This window comes from Aureobasidium namibiae (genome assembly GCF_000721765.1).
Source record: "Aureobasidium namibiae CBS 147.97 unplaced genomic scaffold scaffold_3, whole genome shotgun sequence".
NCBI classification, from domain to species: Eukaryota; Fungi; Ascomycota; class Dothideomycetes; order Dothideales; family Saccotheciaceae; genus Aureobasidium; species Aureobasidium namibiae.
This window is the reverse complement of record NW_013581206.1, coordinates 396,164-415,248: the sequence shown is the minus strand read 5'-3', so window position 1 is coordinate 415,248 and position 19,085 is coordinate 396,164. Positions and strand designations below refer to the sequence as shown.

General features: G+C 52.0%; 8 protein-coding genes across 8 annotated transcripts; 5 read left to right on the top strand and 3 right to left on the bottom strand.

Annotated features, from left to right (window-relative positions):
* Nucleotides 1-1,073: 1,073 nt before the first annotated feature.
* On the top strand, nucleotides 1,074-1,495 carry M436DRAFT_61202 (uncharacterized protein; the record flags this gene model as incomplete). Its single annotated transcript, XM_013574825.1, has 2 exons — nucleotides 1,074-1,313; nucleotides 1,358-1,495. The coding sequence occupies 2 exons, from the start codon at nucleotides 1,074-1,076 to the stop codon at nucleotides 1,493-1,495; spliced, it is 378 nt and encodes a 125-aa protein (XP_013430279.1).
* A 254-nt stretch (nucleotides 1,496-1,749) lies between these two features.
* M436DRAFT_61201 (HCP-like protein) lies at nucleotides 1,750-4,329 on the bottom strand (the record flags this gene model as incomplete). The annotated part of the gene is made up of 2 exons (XM_013574824.1): nucleotides 1,750-2,123; nucleotides 2,181-4,329. The coding sequence occupies 2 exons, from the start codon at nucleotides 4,327-4,329 to the stop codon at nucleotides 1,750-1,752; spliced, it is 2,523 nt and encodes an 840-aa protein (XP_013430278.1).
* Nucleotides 4,330-4,547: 218 nt separating this feature from the next.
* Nucleotides 4,548-5,606, bottom strand: M436DRAFT_40465 (uncharacterized protein; the record flags this gene model as incomplete). Its single annotated transcript, XM_013574724.1, has 1 exon — nucleotides 4,548-5,606. The coding sequence occupies one exon, from the start codon at nucleotides 5,604-5,606 to the stop codon at nucleotides 4,548-4,550; it is 1,059 nt and encodes a 352-aa protein (XP_013430178.1).
* A 511-nt stretch (nucleotides 5,607-6,117) lies between these two features.
* Nucleotides 6,118-7,321, top strand: M436DRAFT_40488 (uncharacterized protein; the record flags this gene model as incomplete). Its single annotated transcript, XM_013574731.1, has 3 exons — nucleotides 6,118-6,594; nucleotides 6,647-6,845; nucleotides 6,894-7,321. The coding sequence occupies 3 exons, from the start codon at nucleotides 6,118-6,120 to the stop codon at nucleotides 7,319-7,321; spliced, it is 1,104 nt and encodes a 367-aa protein (XP_013430185.1).
* Nucleotides 7,322-8,032: 711 nt separating this feature from the next.
* M436DRAFT_61198 (UDP-N-acetylglucosamine pyrophosphorylase) lies at nucleotides 8,033-9,621 on the top strand (the record flags this gene model as incomplete). The annotated part of the gene is made up of 2 exons (XM_013574823.1): nucleotides 8,033-9,493; nucleotides 9,547-9,621. 2 exons carry the CDS (start codon nucleotides 8,033-8,035, stop codon nucleotides 9,619-9,621), a joined length of 1,536 nt encoding a protein of 511 aa, XP_013430277.1.
* Nucleotides 9,622-12,216: 2,595 nt separating this feature from the next.
* On the top strand, nucleotides 12,217-13,198 carry M436DRAFT_39345 (uncharacterized protein; the record flags this gene model as incomplete). The annotated part of the gene is made up of 2 exons (XM_013574536.1): nucleotides 12,217-12,763; nucleotides 12,825-13,198. The coding sequence occupies 2 exons, from the start codon at nucleotides 12,217-12,219 to the stop codon at nucleotides 13,196-13,198; spliced, it is 921 nt and encodes a 306-aa protein (XP_013429990.1).
* A 451-nt stretch (nucleotides 13,199-13,649) lies between these two features.
* Nucleotides 13,650-15,085, top strand: M436DRAFT_61195 (acyl-CoA dehydrogenase NM domain-like protein; the record flags this gene model as incomplete). Its single annotated transcript, XM_013574822.1, has 3 exons — nucleotides 13,650-13,738; nucleotides 13,791-14,230; nucleotides 14,292-15,085. The coding sequence occupies 3 exons, from the start codon at nucleotides 13,650-13,652 to the stop codon at nucleotides 15,083-15,085; spliced, it is 1,323 nt and encodes a 440-aa protein (XP_013430276.1).
* Nucleotides 15,086-15,290: 205 nt separating this feature from the next.
* On the bottom strand, nucleotides 15,291-17,861 carry M436DRAFT_40161 (UDP-Glycosyltransferase/glycogen phosphorylase; the record flags this gene model as incomplete). The annotated part of the gene is made up of 3 exons (XM_013574683.1): nucleotides 15,291-16,541; nucleotides 16,596-16,777; nucleotides 16,829-17,861. The coding sequence occupies 3 exons, from the start codon at nucleotides 17,859-17,861 to the stop codon at nucleotides 15,291-15,293; spliced, it is 2,466 nt and encodes an 821-aa protein (XP_013430137.1).
* Nucleotides 17,862-19,085: the final 1,224 nt, after the last annotated feature.

The following is a 19,085-nucleotide window of genomic DNA, read 5'->3' as shown; positions in this document are numbered from 1 at the left end:
AAACCTTGGGCCTTGGGAATATTATATTGCCTGCCCAACAAAGGTCTCATTGGGTGCTTGCCAAAGAGACGGGAAGGGAATACGGCAAACCAGTTAATAATGAGTTTTTTGTTGTCGTTGCTGGGACATTTTTGGTCTGTTTGATTGGAGACGTGCTAAACATAGCTCAAGGCTTTTATTCTTTATTCTTTATTCTTTATTCTTTATTCTTTATTCTTTATTCTTTATTCTTTATTCTTTATTCTTCTCCCCGGTATGTTAGCGATACGACCCTGCTTATATACTGTCCAGCTACCACAACACTACCACCTTCGATGATGACATGTTCAAGTGATCAAATACTCGTGCTCAAGATGTCAGGTGACTAATTTCGGTACCAGATGCGCTGGAAGGAGCTGTCGTGCCCTACCACGTTAACATTTGCCAGTTTTGCTCGACTTGGGCTGTGCCCTCCGTATTTCGACATTCACATCCAATATTCCATGGCCAGCTTTCGCGTGTGCTGCCTCTGAGGTTCTGATCTTCACAGTGACCGATATTTGACGAGAAGCATTTCCTCTTCTTCCATTCTGTTTGGAATAGAGAAAGAGGTCAGGCTTCTCTGTGTAAAAGACGATCGTGCGCTGTGGTGAGCGGCGGCGGCGTCTATACAGATCCGACCCCATATTATTTTTGCTCACTCTGTATACCATCGCGATTGAACTCCTATCCAAACACATCTCTTGCTTCCAAAGAATATAAACATATCCATACCTTGGAAATAAATTCCATCACGTTCGGATCCAGAGCTGGCATCTGAAGCTGGGACGTCAGCAGGAGGAAAAGAAAAGACATGTTACAATCGATGATACGCGAAATCACAACACGACTTGCCATGCTCAAACTACCAAAATCACCACAAAATGGGCTCCTGAGATCCTTTGGCACCACCGCAACACTAGCAAGCAAACCCCAATACCCAGACGAAGACGCGCGCAAAGCCGCCTACAAATATCAGACCGAGTACCACAAAACCCGCTACCACAACGACCCTGACTACCAAGCCAGACGACGGGCAAGAGCACGGGTTAACTATGCCGGCAGGAAAAAACGATGCCCATGTGCGCCTCTACTTCAATTTTGAGAAGACGGGTCAAGACTCACGAATGGTTTTCGTGAAAGCATGCGCTGGAAAACTCACGTTCCGGCATGGCACGGATCCAGAGTCGAGCGTTACTGTCACGGTTGCGAGTGGACGAGGAGTGGTGGCGCTAAGCTCTGGTAGCACAGGAAGAGAGACGCGACTGGTGTTGTTGGCAATGATGCTGGAGAGCGTGAGGATTCGGACAAGAAGAGTGATGACTATCTCTGTCACAAGTGTTATGTGTCTTCCCGCACTCGCTCTGAGGCACTGCCCGAGGGCTACGAGCATGTCAAGGACTTTGAAGATGTCAAGAGAAAGCAGCAGCTTGACGGATTGGCTTCGTCTTCATTATCAGACACTAGTAATCCATGACGAACAATGACCCAATTTCTTACACAGAACAGCTTGACCTCTTGTTTTTTTTGGTGTCCCCTCTTGAGAGCTAGCATAGAGAGTGAGGCGACAATAACCTCGAGTAGCTTGTTCGCACGGCAAGAATCTGGTGAAAAGAGAAAATGCTCGATTGTCTCGAATAAGACTGATCTACGCTAACGACATTCGACTTCAACTTTATGCAAAATGATTGGACTTTTCATCCAAAAATACTTTGGTCAAAGGCAGGTGCACTAATGACCCACACCTCCAGCAACCCAATTAGCAAATTCGGGCTCTCCCGGTGGAGGGAAGAACCCTTGATCCTGCTGTGGTGGTGGCGCTGCTCCCTGTTGACCTTGCTGCTCAGCCCTCAGTCTGGCTTCCCTCTGTCTCTGCTGGCGATAGTAGACCAAGAAAGCGAGTAAAGCAGCCAAGCCCACAATCATAAACATCTCGATGAGACCGTCGTCGATTTCAGTGCCGTCGTCGTAGAAGTCATCGCCGCCGGGCATGTGGTGGTGTGCGTCGTCCCAGTCGTCTGCTTCAAAGTGATCGGCGTAGTATGCAGCGTCGGCTTCGAGGAAGTCGTTGAGCCATTGACTTAGTGTGCGGCTCGGTTTCTGGGCTGTGGTTGATAGTTTGTTAGTTATGATGAGATGACGTGGCCCAAGGTATTACTTACAAGGCTCGTCTCTGATAGAATTGACACTACCTCCACTGACACCGTTCCACCAACTACGCAGCCTCAACTTTGCAAGACTCAACTTGGCTGGCAGGTATGCTTCTGCGTTTGTACCGAGTGCTTGGTCGTAGAACCGTTTGGCGAGATGGAAGTCTTGCTCGATGCCAATGCCATTCTCGTGCATCCAGCCAAGATTCCACATGGCTTGGGCGCTCGCCATTCCTTCGCTCAACATGCCCTCGGCAGCGGCTTGATAGCACACAGCTGCATTTTCAGGGGATGACGCAGCACCAACGCCGTCGAGGTAGTAGTCACCCATCTTGACAAGCGAGTCGGTGTTGGATTGTTTGGCTGAGCGAGTCCAGTAGATGAGAGCCAGGGCTGCATCGCCAGCTGCATCGATGCGGCGGCGAAGGAAAGGGAAGATCGAAGGAAGTGAGTAGCGTGGGCGAGTGTGATCGAGCAGATATCCAACGTTGGCTTGTGCAATCTCGTAGCCTTGCTCAGCGGCCATCATGTATGCGATGATGGCAGTTTCGAGATCACCACGCTCGTAGGCTTCGTTGGCCTCTATGAACGAAGAATGGATAACCTCTGCTTTCTCGGAAGCAATCTTGTAGTAGACAGAAGCCATGCCGCAAGAGCGATCACGACCGACGCCTTGATTGCTCAGCTCAGCCAAGTAATAGAAGGCCTCGATGTGGCTGTTGCGAGCAGCCAGCTCGAAGTAACTTCTGGCAGTGTGGACGTCACCTTGATCCATGAACAAGATGCCCAAGTTTGTTTGCGCCACTGCAAGGTCCTGATCGGCAGCTGGAGAGAAGTATTCGGCGGCCTTGACAGGATTCTTGGGAACGCCCAGTCCTTCCATGTACATGACTCCCATGGAGTACTGGGAGAGGGCGTCACCATGTTCAATGCCGCGAGAGAACCAGATCTTAGCCTTGCTATAGCTCTTCTCAGTGCCTTCGCCGCGTAAGAAAATTCTTCCCAGATAACCAGCAGCTTTCGGGGCGAGTTTTTCGACGGCGGACGAAACGTCGGACTTGACTTTGCCAGAGGGAGTCCAATAGAGTCTAGCGACCTGCATGAAGTGATCCTTTGCTTCGGGGAAGTTGCGAGCCAATCCTCGCGAGCCATCGTAATACAGTCTCCCAAGGTGGAAGGTAGCCTTGAGATCGCCCTTTCTTGATTGGAAGTCGAGGAACTCGAGGACGTCATCCAGATCAGCGTAGGCGTCTGATGTAGGACCTCCAGTCTTTGCATTGACACCAGAACTGCTGACACTGGCGCCTTCGCCGTAAATGCCACCTTCTTCATCGACCAAGCGGAAAGCGTTCTTGACCAGCGAGTGGCCACCAGGAGGACCGGACTTGTAGAACTCCACGGCCTGCTTTGCGACCAGCCTATACCAATGTACCGCCTCTTCACAGTTTCTCGGAGTGGCGATTCCAGAATGATGACGATAAGCGAGGGTCATCTGAGAGCGAATGTCGCCCTGCTCGGCAGCGAAAGTATGGTATAGAAGGGCTCGAGCCTGGTTTTGCGGGACGGCGTTTCCAATACCGGTGGCGTACATGAAGCCCAGCATATATTGAGCAGAACTGTTGCCGTTCATGTAGGCTAGAGTCTGGTAGTATTCGAAGGCGCGCGAGTAGTTTCTCGGGTGGGTGAAGTTGCCGTAGAAGTTCATGTCGGCCAACAGCCACAAAGCGTCCGGGTCTTGCTCGGCGGCGGCATCTTGAAGTAGGGTGACAGCGCGAGAAAGTGCAGGAGCGAGAGGTTGCGCAGTGGTGTGGGTGACAAGAAGGTCTCTCTGGTCGGGTTGGTTCATGAAGAGAAGGACAAACAAGTTTTTGGCATAGTAGATAGTCTTGGCGACGAGTCCAGAAGGCTTGCTGAGGCGTGCCAGGCGACTAGTTGGTGGACGGATCTTGCGAAGAGAGGCGAGAGCATCCTTGACGGCGGGACTCTGCTCGTGTGGCGGCTTGTCATGTGTTGTGGCATGGTCTTGTTGATTAGCGATGTACGGCGTCGTGTCATGATGGGAGCCGTCTTGTTGATTCGGGACGGGTTCCTGGCAGTTGACAAAGGCCAGCACGAGGCATAGTAAGAGGAGCGAGACGACTCGCCACGATCCTGTCCTCATGGTGCGATATGCGACGAGTCAATGTCCATGTCGTGGATTGCAATCAAGTGCCAGCTGGACACGCCGACTGCTCTTGATTGCTCCGCCGCCCATCCCGCATTCGACCCTGCGCTAGCCCCGTCTAATCCCCGAACCTCGTCATCGCTCTTCCTTTCACACCACCATATTGGTAGCATCATCAAGAGTCATAGGATACATGATAGCTTTGTGAATTCTGTCTACGCGCGGTACAGCCACTCCTCGCGCCTGAATCTGACCTCAAAATCAACCTGTCCGAACATGCCCACTGCTGCCATCAGGTCGTGGTCTCCCTCGAGTCCAACGATGCTGCCACAGTCATCTCCATCTCGCTCCTCGTACATGTTCCATCCTCCTTCCTTCTGCCCTTCTCTTGTGAAGAAGACCTCGACGTCCCTTCTTCGACCAGGGAACTGCGCCGGTCTGATATGCATACCGATTCCAACAGTCTCTCCGTTCTTGAAGTACGTGGTAAAGTCTTGACCACCACCGTCATCATCAATGTAACGACGCCCATCATCGCCGTGCACTCCAAGGCTAGCTCTTTCCCACCCAGGAAGGCGGAATGTCGGGTAAGGAGGTGCAACGAATCCAATAGCGATTCCGGCGTCACCTTCGTCCCCCGAATCAGATCCCATACGTGTAACACGGACCTCAAAGTAGATGGTGAAAGGCCTTCCATTGTTTCTCAAAGGGTCGTTGAGAGCCGCCGAGTAGAGCGGAGCCGACGTGGTGAGGATACAGTCTTGGCAGTTCCTACGTGTGCGGACCGACCAGCTATTGTGTTGACGCATTGCTCTCTTCAGCTCACCTGTGAAGTGTGGTGACGGCTGGCTGAAGGTGAAACCATGAAGGCGGAAGTCCTCATGAACCGAGGCAGGAATCTGACCTGCTGAATACAGAGGATTACGGCTACACCACTGCTTTGCCTGCTCAGCCGAAAATTCAGTTGCATTGGCAGTCGGAGAGGTATCGTGAGTCACGGCAGGAGCAGGTGGCAGTAAGCTTGTGTCCGGTACTGACAGCCATGGGGCGTAATCCGGCGGAGCGGTTTGGTCCAAGGGGTCTTCATTGTAATGATTTGGAGGAGGCCCTGGAGGGGGCGCGTATTGTTCACTCATGCTAGCCTTTTCATCGTGCCTTTGGTAGCCAGGTGGTGGACCAGGAGGAGGTGCATACGATGATTCTGATGCTGCTTCTTGCTTCTTGCTCCAACCAGGTGGGGGTCCTGGGGGAGGGTTATAACGTTCCTTGGTCATGATGAACTTGAAGATTCCAGTGGAAATGCAAGATAGATGCTAGGCAGGCCAAGTGGCAGTGAGATCAAGAGTTGGTAATATTCTAGGATTGTGGCTTAGAAGTGGGCGCAGAGCGAGGCTGTTCAAGTGGTTTCAGAGGTCACGTAGCAGGCAGTGTCCGTCCTGGGCCAAGGAAGTTGGAAGGATGACGATGATGGAAAGATGCGTTGGCAACGTTAGCTGCGTTCCCTGACTCGGTCGGCGTGGTCTCTGCGTCGCTTGAATCACTTTCTGAGGCCGCGAGGACAAGTTATTCTGGAAAGTTATATCGCTCTGACGATAGAGAATTATCAACTCTGTGTCGCGACAAGTAAAGCACTCGATATGGTGGCTATAGGAAGCAGAGGCTGTGTTACCAACAGCGGTGTGAAATGCTTCCCCACGGTTCGGGAGCGGCCGAGATAAACATGTCCATGTCATCGCCAGGCAAAAGAAAGCAAAAGCAGCACGTCAACATGTTGAAGAAAACAATATGAACAGTCCGGGCGCACAACTGCATCAGAACTTACAGGATGCAGTAAGTGATGCTCTTGCCATGCGTCGTCCAGTCCTCCATCACCTGAGTGCCGACACAGCATGGCTACTGATGATTCCTCGCCCGGTCGCTGCAACCAAGCGTGGGGGTCGTGTCTACTTCAACATCCTCATCGACCCCTGGCTCTCTGGAACACAAACCGACTACACCAGTTGGTTGAGTAAGCAGTGGCACGCCGCTGAACCTCGAGTGCCTAGCATTGCAGCTGTAGAAGACCTCATCCGCGAGACCGAGAGTCTGGCAAGTGGTCTACGCCTTGGAAAGGGCAGAAAGAGCAATGCACAAGATACCCAAGACTTTGACGAGGTTGAGACATTTATAGATGCTGTCGCTGTCAGCCATCAGTTCACCGACCACTGTCACGAGCAAACAATGCGAACTGTGCATCCGAACGTGCCTGTTTTTGCGACAGAGGTAAGCAGAACGATATAACAGGTCCTAAGGCTCACGCTCATAGACATGTTAGAAAGCCATTCCACTGATCGAGTCGTGGAAGCACTTCCGCGTCATTCAGAAGATCCCGCACTTTTCCGAGGACCCCGACTGGCACGCGACATCAGTACCTCCTTTGCCAGAATGGCTCGGCATTTCACGACTTGTAACGAGCAGCGACATGCTATACTTTCACTCAGCACTCATGATCACCTTCAACAATCAGCAGAGCGGTCAGGCTTCTAGAAGGAGCAGCTCGCATCAATACATTGAGCCAGAAGAGGAGGACGAAACAGCAGAAGCCATCATCTACACACCACATGGGATCCACAGTGACAGTGAGGGTCTGGACCTTGTGACCAAGGCCAATCCTCCCATAAAGACACTCGCTTTCTTGCACGGCCTTGAAGATATTACACTAGGAGCAGCACAGCAGCTGAACTTGGGAGCACACAACGGACTGAAGGCACAGCGGAAACTCAAGGCCAGCTACTGGATTGCCACACACGATGAAGACAAGGAAGGCACAGGAATCGTGGGCTGGTTACTCAAGAGGAAGAAGATCAGTGTGAAAGATGCTGTAGAAGCCGAGAAGAAACGCAGGAAGGGTTCTTCGAGCGAGGACACGGCCAGCGACGAGGTCATTGGTTCATTTGAGGGGGTCAATTGGGTGGATGTTGGAAACGGCGAGAGCCTTGTACTGCAGTGAACTGAAGCTGGTCTTGTTTACTGGCTCTGCAAGGCTGCTGAAATGTCATGTTGGGCATCCACAGAGTTGACAATGCTTTGGAAAAGTCGAACGACCGCTGATGGTCGCGAATTCAGGGATTCTCTATACCGGTCGCTTGTTTGATCACGATCGTACATGCTCACAGGTTGTAAGAAATAATGGAGTTTGGAGTCATGCAAGATGGAAGATAAAATGAAGTAGCGTTTCAGACACTAAATGTTTGCCGTTTAGGTATGCTTGGAACCAATCAACGATTGAGTTTGAGCTGGGGATGAGCTTGCTTGAGGATTGTGGTAGTATGCGACAGACCCAATGTCCAAATAGAATACTCGTCTCCCGTACAGCTCTCTCCTCAATAGATGCCGAGCATTGGTCAACACGAGGTGACAGTGGGAGAGAGGAAGCAAAATTGCAGGAGAGGACGAGAAGCCAAAAATAGAGTGACGCAAGTGGGGGGTCGAAGCTTGGATGCTTCTCCAGTCGATGGTGATTGTTGATGCGTATCAGGCGTTTGTTACAAAAGAAAGTGTCCAGAAGCGTTTCGTGCCGTCCAGCCCCTCTCATACCCTTGCATCTTTGTCCCATCACACTTCACCTTCAATCTATACGGTCAACAAGGACTCTCGTACTCCCGACTGACTTGCACCAATCTATCTACCCCGCTACACCGCTCTACACGTCACACACAACATGGCTGCCGCCATGATCAACAACGTCTTGGAGAAGCTCCATCTGACCCAAAACATCCCCGCCCCTGATGAGCCTAGCCAGGAGGATTTCCAGAAGCTCCTAGACAAGTTCACAAAGGCCGGCCAGGAGCAGGTCTTTGCCTTCTGGAATGACATCAACGCCGCCGAGAAGGGCATGCTTTACGAACAACTCGTAGATGTGAATCCCGAATACGTCAACGAAATCACCCACCGCGCCTTGAACCCTCCCAAGACCGAGTCCGAAGACGCTGCACCCAAGCTCGAGCAGCTTCCTGAATCCGCCACTTCCTCCATCTACGACTCGAAGCCCGAGGACCTCAACAAATGGTACACAGAAGGTCTGAAGTTCATTGCTGAGAACCAGGTCGCCGTGGTTCTCATGGCTGGTGGACAGGGCACCCGTCTAGGCAGCTCTGCCCCCAAGGGATGTTATGATATCGGCCTTCCTAGCCAAAAGTCTCTTTTCCAGCTTCAAGCAGAAAGGATCTGGAAGATCCAACATCTGGCCCAACACGAGCACAGCAAAGAAGAGGTTGTCGTGCCATGGTACATCATGACCAGCGGTCCTACCCGCAAGCCTACCGAGGAGTTCTTTGAGAAGCACGCATACTTTGGTCTGAACAGAAACAACGTCATCTTCTTCGAGCAGGGCACTCTTCCTTGCATCTCAAACGACGGCAAGATCTTGCTGGAATCAAAGTCCAAGGTTGCTGTTGCACCCGATGGTAATGGTGGTCTCTACAACGCCCTGGTCAAGTCAGGCGTCGTTCAAGACATGTCCAAGAGAGGCATCAAGCACATCCACGCATACTGTGTTGACAACTGCCTTGTCAGAGTCGCCGACCCTACCTTTATTGGCTTTGCGGCCTCCAAGAATGTCGATATTGCCACCAAGGTCGTCCGCAAGCGTGATGCCAAAGAGTCTGTTGGCCTCATCCTGTCAAAGAATGGCAAGCCTGACGTGGTCGAGTACTCAGAGATCGACAAGGAGACTTCCGAAGCAAAGGACTCCAAGGACTCGAGTCTGCTTAAATTCCGTGCCGCCAACATTGTCAACCACTACTATTCGTTCGGCTTCCTTGAGAGCATTCCCGAGTGGTCAGACAAGCTTCCCCACCACATTGCCAGAAAGAAGATTCCCTACGTCGACACCGAGAAGGGTGAGACGGTCAAGCCCGAGAAGCCCAACGGTATCAAGCTCGAGCAGTTTGTCTTTGATTGCTTCCCATTCCTGTCTATGGACAAATTCGCCTGCCAGGAGGTCAGAAGAGAGGACGAATTTTCACCTCTCAAGAACGCTAGAGGCACCGGTGAGGATGACCCCGACACCAGCAAGCGTGACATTTTCCGTCAAGGTACCAGATGGCTCGAGGCTGTCGGTGCTACTGTGACAAGCGAAGACGACAACGCTGGTGTGGAGATCTCGCCCAAAATCAGCTACGTAAGTTTACTTCACCACCACGTCCATAACTCAATGCTAATACGAAGAAACAGGGTGGTGAAGGCCTCGAGTTCCTGAGCGAACGCACGATCAAGGCACCTGCAGTGATTGAGCAGGAGAAGCAGTAAATCGGTCAGAGCATGCATGAAGGCGCAATGTGGCAATTGGAAATGTGGAGGCCACGAAGACGAATGGCAAAGCCATCAAGAAATTTGAGTAACAAGATTTCAACAGCAGAATACCGTATAATGAAGATGCAACAAGCCTTCCAGCCACCAGGCGTCTAACTAACTAGCCAGTGTGCACGGTTCAGGTTCGGTACAGGCGAGCTACCTGCCTGAAGCTGTCAACGGTGCAGCTGAAGCATGAAGCCTAGGTACCGTTGTCAGAGCTTCTTGCTCGATACTGACTGCTTGTAGACAGTAGCTGTCCGTCTCGTCGGGCGTTTGAAGCTAGCTGAGGTTCTTGACAAAGGATTGGTATGCAGGCCGGAGGATGCAGGTCGGTGAACGGGTGTGAGATGGATGCAGCTGGAGCCGGGTGGGTCTCTCCCGTCGGCGTTTCCTTCTTTTCGAGCCTCTGTCGCGCCGCAATCGCAGTCGCAACCGCCCAACCTTCGCTTACCAAACCCACCTCACTGTCGCATTGCTTGTGTCTTGTTCGATCGTACGTCAACTCGCTGGAGCATTGGAAGCGCAGCAGAAGTGAAGGAGGAGTAATTCGTTAGCAACAGTGTAAGACAAACCCACAACAAGAACCAAACACTTGGGAGCTGTAGACGCTGACGTTGTAGCAGGTCAAGCAACCTCGCGCATTATCAGGTCAGTCGTCTCGCTGGTCGTGTCCCACATGCACTCACCCATCTTTCCCACCACCGTCCGTTGCTCTCGAGTCCCTCGTCGACACCATTGCCATGTCAGGCTCGACCGCAATGACTCAGCCAGTCACTTGTTGTCGAGCCTGACTATCACGACACTCTCGTGGATTCTGGAAGCATGATTCGCTTGACGATCGGTTCGACGAACACCTGATCAGTCTGTTCGGCGGTTTGCTCAGCGACTTGCTATATGAAGAGGACGAATTCGCCAAACCCAATACCACAACACGCGTTCAAGACTAGACAATCCTGCCAACTGTATCTGACTCCCGGTCTCCCAGTACAACAATCAACATGTCCTCTCTCTCACGTCGCGCCTGCTACAAGTGTGGTAATGTTGGCCACTACGCCGAGGTCTGCTCCTCTTCTGAGCGTTTGTGTTACAACTGCAAGCAACCCGGTACCCACTCCCGTACCCAAAACCTGTTTTGCAATACTCATTTTCTAAACAGGTCATGAGTCCAACAACTGCCCTCTTCCTCGCACCACCGAGGGTATGTCGTGCATCGCGCCAACTTGCTTGCCATCCGGACCTATGTGCTGACCTGTACCCATAGCTAAGCAATGCTACCACTGCCAGGGCCTTGGTCACGTCCAGGCTGACTGCCCTACTCTCCGTCTGAACGGCGGTGCTAACGGACGCTGCTACTCATGCGGCCTGCCTGGCCACCTTGCTGTATGTGCCTCCTCCGTTGAAACCTCTCATGCATCTTGGCTGACTATGATCTTTTGCAGCGCACTTGCCCTACTCCTGGTGTCGCTCCTGGTCTTGGTCGTGGTGCCCCTGGTCCTCGTGGTGGCTTCCGCGGTGGTTTCGCTGGTGGCCCTCGTCCTGCTACTTGCTACAAATGCGGCGGACCTAATCATTTCGCTCGCGACTGTCAGGCCCAAGCCATGAAGTGTTACGCATGTGGTAAGCTCGGTCATATCTCTCGCGAGTGCACTGCTCCCAATGGAGGTCCTCTCAACACTGCTGGCAAGACTTGCTACCGTTGTGGTGAGACCGGTCATATTTCCCGCGAATGCAACCAGGGCCAGAACGAGGCCAACAGCGAGTCTGCACCTGCTCCCGCCACTGATGCTAATATTGCCGTCCTTGCTCCCGTCAATGCCGCTACTACCATCATTCCTGCTTCTGTCTCTGCTTAATTAATCATGCAGAAGCCTTACCATGCTTCATGAGGACCTTTCGACATGGTGCCGGCAGGGCTGATCCTTTTGCTTGAGGCTTGTCCATTGCAAGCATTTTATTCTTTTCTTTCTAGTTGACCATCTTTGGTTCAAGCGTGCTCGCAAGCGGCTTTTCGATATTCACACGACATTTCGGCCTTGACCGTCTTCTTTTTATCATCATCTTCTTGGAGCCCATGTGCTCTCACGACCTACCGACGACCTGCGAAAAGTTTTATCACGAGATCCCGACCACAATGTTCACCATTTCTTTCTTCTCTCCTAATACCAACGAGCGACATCCGCAGCCAGATCAAGGCTATCGCGCAGCGGAAGGCATGAGGAAGAAAAGTTAGAGCAAAGAGAAAAAGAAGAGAGAAAGATGGATAGAAGAGCATGCAGCGGAGACGGAGAGGAGAGATGATGGCAGAAAGAGATTCTATCTGGCTGGCCATATTTTTGGAATGCGCAGAGGGAAGATATAATATAGCATAGCGATAAACCTCGTTTCTTTTTGGTCTTTTAACATTAGTCTGGTCATTCGGTTGTCTCATGTGAATAACGCCAGGGTGACTGTTCGGCGTTAGGTCCTCCGGTCCGAAGCTTCCAAGAAAATATCATCCAACCCAAGTCGCAAAACCACAATTTGTTAAGCACAAAAAACCACACAACAACAATGGCGCCCGTACAAACACCGAGCAGCCGCGTGCCGGCGAGCGTCAACGACTACACCGTGCTACCTCTGTCCATCCCGCCCACCTCCTCTTTCCCCGTTGCGACAAAACATTACCTCTACCTACGACCCAACGCCCCAAAGATCCCCACCGAGAACACACCGCGCGAGCTCTTCGTCGTCAATCTCCCCATCGATACCACGGAAGCGCACCTACGCGCTCTTTTCGCCAGCCACGGCGGCGGCGCAAGAGTGGAAAGAGTAGAGTTTGAAGGCGCGAGGACGGGCAAAAAAGTCACAGCGCCGGTGACGAGCAAGAGTGGGAAGAAGAGAAAGAGAGGTGGAGATGGAGGAGAGGCTAAAGCGGTCGAGTTGCCAGAGATGTGGGATAGGAGCGTGGGCAGGAGTGGAAATACATGTGTGGTTGTGTTTGTGGATGCTGCGGCTGCGGAACTGGGACTCAAAGAGGTGAAGAAGGCGGTCAAGGCTGCTAAGGAGATTGTTTGGGGCAACGAGGTTGGGGACAAGGTGCCTGCATTGGGTGCTGCGAGTGAGTTTGAATCTTTCTTCCCTTTTGCACCAGGATTGCATGAACTGACGAATCGCTACAGGATACCTAAACCACCACGCCCTCCGCTTTCCTCGTACAAGTGTGCTCCAAGCATCAGTAGACGCCTACATGACAGCCTTTGCCGACCAAGAAGCGTCGCGCGCGCGGGCACTCGCACGCCAACGCGCAGAACCCGACGAAGATGGTTTCGTCACCGTCACACGCGGAGGACGCATGGGACCCGCTCGTCAAGAAGAAGCGCAAGAAAAAGCAGAATTGCAAAAGGAGAAGCAGAAGGGCAAGGAAGACTTTTACAGGTTCCAGATGCGCGAGAAGCGCAAGGAGAAGGCCAATGAGTTGCTCAAGGGCTTTGAGGAGGATAGGAAGAAGGTGGAGGCTATGAAGATGAAGAGGAACAAGTTTAGGCCGAATTGAGGGAGGCCTTGGTGGTCATGTTGATGGGCGGCTGGAAGGAACTTGTAGTCAGTTCCTTTCTTGCCTTTGATGTTGGCAGACAGTGTACCAGAAGTCAATGAAGGCTTCAAAGAGCCCTTTCAACCTCGGAATACATCGATCCAGATTCGACGAGACTCGCAGTGCGTGTCAAGAGCATAATAGAGTGACAAGCTGACTCGATAAGATAAGGAATATCGGGAACTAGACTCTGGTCGCACCGAAAGCGATAGGGCGTCATGCGCGGAGAGTCGGAGGAGACCCCAGAATGTCGTCCTTGGGCCTCGGTCCGCCTCTCCGCATGTGATTCGGCGGCTTCGGCTTTCCATTGCTCCCTGCATTTCTACCGTGATCACCAAGACAATATCTTTTTGATCTCCTGAATATCTTCTCCTTCTAGACATTCACTCACATACATCTCAACACCACAAACATGGCTTCAGTAGCAAGAAGTGTTCGCCCCTTCCTCCGGCCATCATCCCTCCAGTCACCGCTTCGCCAGCGAGTAGTCTCGAGATCATGGTATGTTTGTATTCGGTAACATCAGTCTTGACAGACACTGACCCACAACCAGTTGGCGAAGTCTCTCGTCCTCGCAGTCGATGAGACAAACAACAACCGGCGAACCCCACGATCTCACAGGCGCAATCCCCACCCCTCTTTCCCACATGTCCGAGACCGAATCCATGATGCAAGAGTCGGTCGCCAGATTCGCCAACGATGTCATCCTACCCAAAGTCAGAAGCATGGACGAGAACGAAAAGATGGACCAGGATATCATTGAGCAGTGTTTCGAGCAGGGCCTCATGGGCATTGAAATCCCAGAGGAATTTGGTGGTGCCGGCATGAACTTTACCGCTGCTATTGTTGGTATCGAGGAGCTGGCTAGGGTTGACCCTAGTGTCAGTGTCATGGTTGATGTGCACAATACTCTGGTCAACACGACTGTGCTCAAGTACGGCACCAACGAGAGCAAGCGCAAGTGGTTGCCCCAATTGGCCACCAACACCGTCGGTCAGTCTTTCGCACTGACAGACTCCCACAAGTGTCCAGCAAGCTGACATATCCCACAAAGGCTCCTTCTGTCTCTCCGAACCCGTCTCTGGCTCCGACGCCTTCGCCCTCAAGACCCGCGCCGAAAAGACAGCCGACGGCTACCGCATCAACGGCTCCAAGATGTGGATCACAAACTCGCTCGAAGCAGGCTTCTTCATCGTCTTTGCCAACCTCGATCCCTCCAAGGGCTACAAGGGTATCACAGCCTTCATCGTCGACAAGGACACTCCCGGCTTCAGCATCGCAAAGAAGGAAAAGAAACTCGGCATCAAAGCCTCCTCAACCTGCGTCGTCAACTTTGACGACTGCGACATCCCCAAGGGCAACTTGCTCGGCAAAGAGGGCGACGGCTACAAATACGCCATTGGCATCTTGAACGAAGGCAGAATCGGCATCGCTGCTCAAATGACTGGTCTGGCCATGGGCGCCTTTTCAAACGCTGCCTCGTACGTCTGGAACGACCGCAAGCAATTCGGCACCCTCGTCGGCGAGTTCCAGGGTATGCAACACCAGCTCGCTCAAGCGTGGACGGAAATCTGTGCTGCGCGCGCCATGGTCTACAATGCCGCTCGCAAAAAGGAAGCTGGCGAGGACTTTGTCATGGATGCTGCCATGGCGAAACTCTATGCCTCTCAAGTTGCGGGTAAGGTGTCTGGACAGGCTATCGAGTGGATGGGCGGTATGGGTTTCGTGAGAGAGGGTCTAGCGGAAAAGTACTGGAGAGACAGCAAGATTGGTGCCATCTACGAGGGTACCAGCAACATTCAGCTGACCACCATTGCCAAACTACTGCAAAAGGAGTATACCAAGTAGACCAGACAAGCATTATCCAAAGCAGACCAAAAATCAAAGCAGTACATTTCAACAGCGTTGTCGTTAGTGAGTCGTAAGAATGTTTGAAGCTGAAACGTGCGTCGTTGCCATGTACATCGTTATGCATTATTACTATTACTACAGACCCCTAACGCTCATACTTCCAAACAAAACGCCTCCTGTCTCTGTCACATCCACCAATATCCTAATTCTCAATCCTCGTAAACTCCTTGGGCACCTTCAACCTCTCCCACCCCTGCAACACCTCTTCTTCCTTCGCAGCAGCTTTGTCAGGATTCTGTCGCAAATGCTGCAAATCCATATAACACTGCCAACCCCTTCTCCCTCTGATTTGGTGTCTGATACTGTTGCCTTGAGCCTCACTCACCATCGACAGCGCCGCATTACCAAGCTGTCTCTCATCGCTGTGACGTCCTTGCAGTGCATCCAACAGCACCAAACTGTTTTCATTGGGGATATCTCGTGTTTTCCAACCCGTGCGGATGGAGCGTTCGAGGCCTTTGAAGCCATAACCAGGCACTCCCAAAGCTGCAGCTGAGGATTTGGACACCAAGCCCACGAGACCTTTTCCGCAGCCCTTTGTCGCACCCCAGGTTGCCGGGCCTACACCTTCGCTGCTGTGTTTTTTGTAGCCGCGGATGGGTTGGGTGACTACGCCTGTCAAGGCATCGTAGAACCCAAACACCAGTTCTTGAAAGCCCACTTTTGTGCCCGACATGACTCCATTGATTTCTCCTCGCACGCGCACAGTATCGTCTGAAAAGAAATGGAAGGGAGCATTGTGGAAGCCGTTGGCGAGATTGTAGAGCAAATCCACGGGTAACCTCAACGTATTCATCCCTACTGCGCCGCTGAATTTGCCGAGTGCTTTCAAAGCACCGGGGACTTCTCCAGCGGCTTCTGCATCGCCAACGAGGATTTTGGCGGGCGCGTTGGAGGCTTTGTTGGAGTGCAAGTCTTTGGCCAGTCTGCTGACGCAGTTTTTGTAGCCCACGCCTGTTGTTTCGATGGCGCCGTAGATGCCGATCAGAGGTTCCTGGGCGCCTTTTTCTACGTACCAGCGTTTTCTTCTGATGAGTTTGAGGTGTTGGGGATGCAGTTTGCCGTGATCAATCAGGATTGCTGTTGCCAAAGCGCTGAGTCTGATGTTGGTGCGCCGTAAACGGTATACGGCTACTTGATCGGGGCACAAGAAGCAGCCTACATCTTGCATCTGCTTGGTCTCGTGGAAGAACTTTGCGGCGGTCTTTGCGCCGGTTTCTTCCTTGATCTTTGCGGCGAGCTCTTTTGCGCGTTCCTTGGTTTCGGGCTTGAGGGCTTCTCGGATCTGGTTGGCGAGTTTGTCGGCGTCGAGTTCTTTGTAGGGAATGGGCGATGGTCCTGCGCCGGCACGGTGGATCATCTCACCCCACCATGGTTGGTCGCCAAAGAAGGGCTGTAGTGGTGCGAGGTCAGCGGAGCTCCTATAGAGATATTGAGATTTACTTACAACGACGACAGTCGGACATCCAAGGGAGATACCGATGGCATTCGTTCCGGCACCACCATGATGGACTACAGCCGAACAATGAGGGAATAGCTGATCATGAGGGACGTTGCCGAGAAGAAAAACGTTGTCGGGGACATCTTCGCCTCCAATACCACCCCATCCCTTGGACACGAGAGCCCTGACTATTGGTAGTTGTTAGATCACACCTTAGTAACAAAAAAATATCCACTTACTCCCGAGCTGCTTGACAGCATCCAAAATCATCTTGGTCATCGCTTCCGGATCGTCAACAACAATCGAGCCGAAGCCAATGTATACCGGCGGGTCACCAGCATCCAGGAACTTTTTGAGATCGGCATCAAACTCGAAGTCTTTTTTGGGGTCCATGAAGAAGAAGCCACTGATGGTGATATGCGATCCCCAATCTTCTGGTTTGGGGATCAGTGCAGGCGACCAGCAGTATGTAAATGGCACCTTCAATTGGGGCAGCAATTGATGAGCCCACGCAGCATGCAGGGGATCCAATGCCAGTGTGTTTTCTCTAAAGTCGTTGATCAGATCGATCAAGCCCTCTGATGTAAGCAACTCCATGCTGTAGTACGACAGATAGTTTGCGAGTTTTCTGTCCCCCTTGTTGGTGTCCAAGTTGGCCAGAGGATGAGCGAAGGCGGTAGTAGGACTCCAGGGCATGGTGAACATCATGTGCAGAGGTATAGCCAGCTTCTCGGCGATATGGATGTTGGCATACGCAGGAGGGTTACTGATGATGGCATCGGCCACAAAAGGATCTGGCAACTTCATGATGGTCTCGGTGCTGATCTTGTTGACCTGCGGAAGTCTGATTGGGTCCATTCCGTTGCCTCCTTGGGTACAAGCTCGCCAGCATCCTTCCAACATCTCTGCAATCTCTTCGCGGCGGTCGCCAACGTCACCAGCTTTCATGGACTCGAAACTTGGGATGACACCAGGGTTGCGAACCATGTACGACATGAGTTTCTCCGGGTCGCCGCCAATCGAGTAGAATTCGAGACCGTTCTCCTCGACAAAGTCCTTGAAGTTGGGGTGTGTACAGATCCTCACCCGGTGGTTGTACGGCGCCTTTTGCAGAACGTTTCCTAGAGCCACGAATGGTTGAACATCTCCTCTGCTGCCTGTGATGAGGATTGCAATGTTCATACGGGGTTTGCCCTCGAATCCTTGGAGATCCGGTACAAAGTCATCCTTTCGGGTGCGCCAGTGGAAGATTGCCCTTTTGGGCTCCTTCATCTCCGCCTCATCAGGGTTCTTCTTTGCCTTCTTGTCCTCATGGTGGAATTTGCGTAAAAGTTTGGTCTGTAATTTTTCGTCAAAAGACACATTGGCTCGGCCGTCATCCTGAATCTTTGAGTTGTTCCTTTGAAGCTTCCTGTCCGATCCAGAGAAACAGGATGCCATTACTGGTTTGCCGAAGCTGTGGTTGGAGGTGGAATTCTCTGCGAGTTGTGTTTTTTTGCGAGTGCTAAGCGGTGAGGTACAAGCCAAGTACACCAAGGTCCACGAGGATGATAAAGGGACGAACGCCGCACTCGCCAAAAATTGACCATGAGGCACCCTATGACATAGTATGTCGAATAAAGCTTCGATCCGGGTTCACCGCGGAACCCTGGTGACTGGTAGCGTTGTGGTCATAAGGCAACGGTCCTTCACCTCTATCGTGATTCGCACGTCTAAACAGCAGCACTGCAAAGATGGTATACTTGGCATATCAGCAACATGTCCACCTAGCGACATACTTGCAGCCATTTCCAAGTCGTCCTGCGGGAAGATGTTGTCCACGAAAGAGCCAATTGAGGAGGCTGTGATGTCGACTTTCGGAAGGCGGCGGCCCTGATGCGCGACGACCAGGAAAACCTTAAATTTTTAGCATCAATATCCGGCTTTTCTAGAAGCAGTTGTTTTATATCCGCGGCAAGCCGCAACGGTAATGATGATGCTGTATAACACGCTTGCGAGTCGCCATCCTTTCCGACTACGAGGTCTATGATACTCATATATCCTCGGCGGATTCCAAGGTGGTGTGTAGAATGGAGCCGACCATTATTCCATCGACACAAGTTGCTCTGGCCTTGCATAAGAGCTCGGACTCAATCAACGTAGAAAGAAAACCACTAGCCACTGCTTGTCCGGAGTAGCATCAGAGCCAGCGGACAATCGATGATTATCGTTGGTATCGTAGACTCACTACATCTCAGCACCCGTGATTGCTTTCTGAGTATGCCCAGGGATCCAGCAGTGCAGGTGCAAGGAACACTCGGAGGAGAGTTTAGCCATTGATACTCGTGCAAGGAGCAAAACTCTTGGATCGCTGGTACGTCATCGGTATACGGAAGACTGTAAGCAGGACAACCCTGGTCAACTTCTGCCTTTGTCTTTCAAGACTTTGCTGGCACATCTACGATGTCTGGTGCAACTAGAAACACTAAGAGACGGTGCGTGCTGGTTCGTGCACTA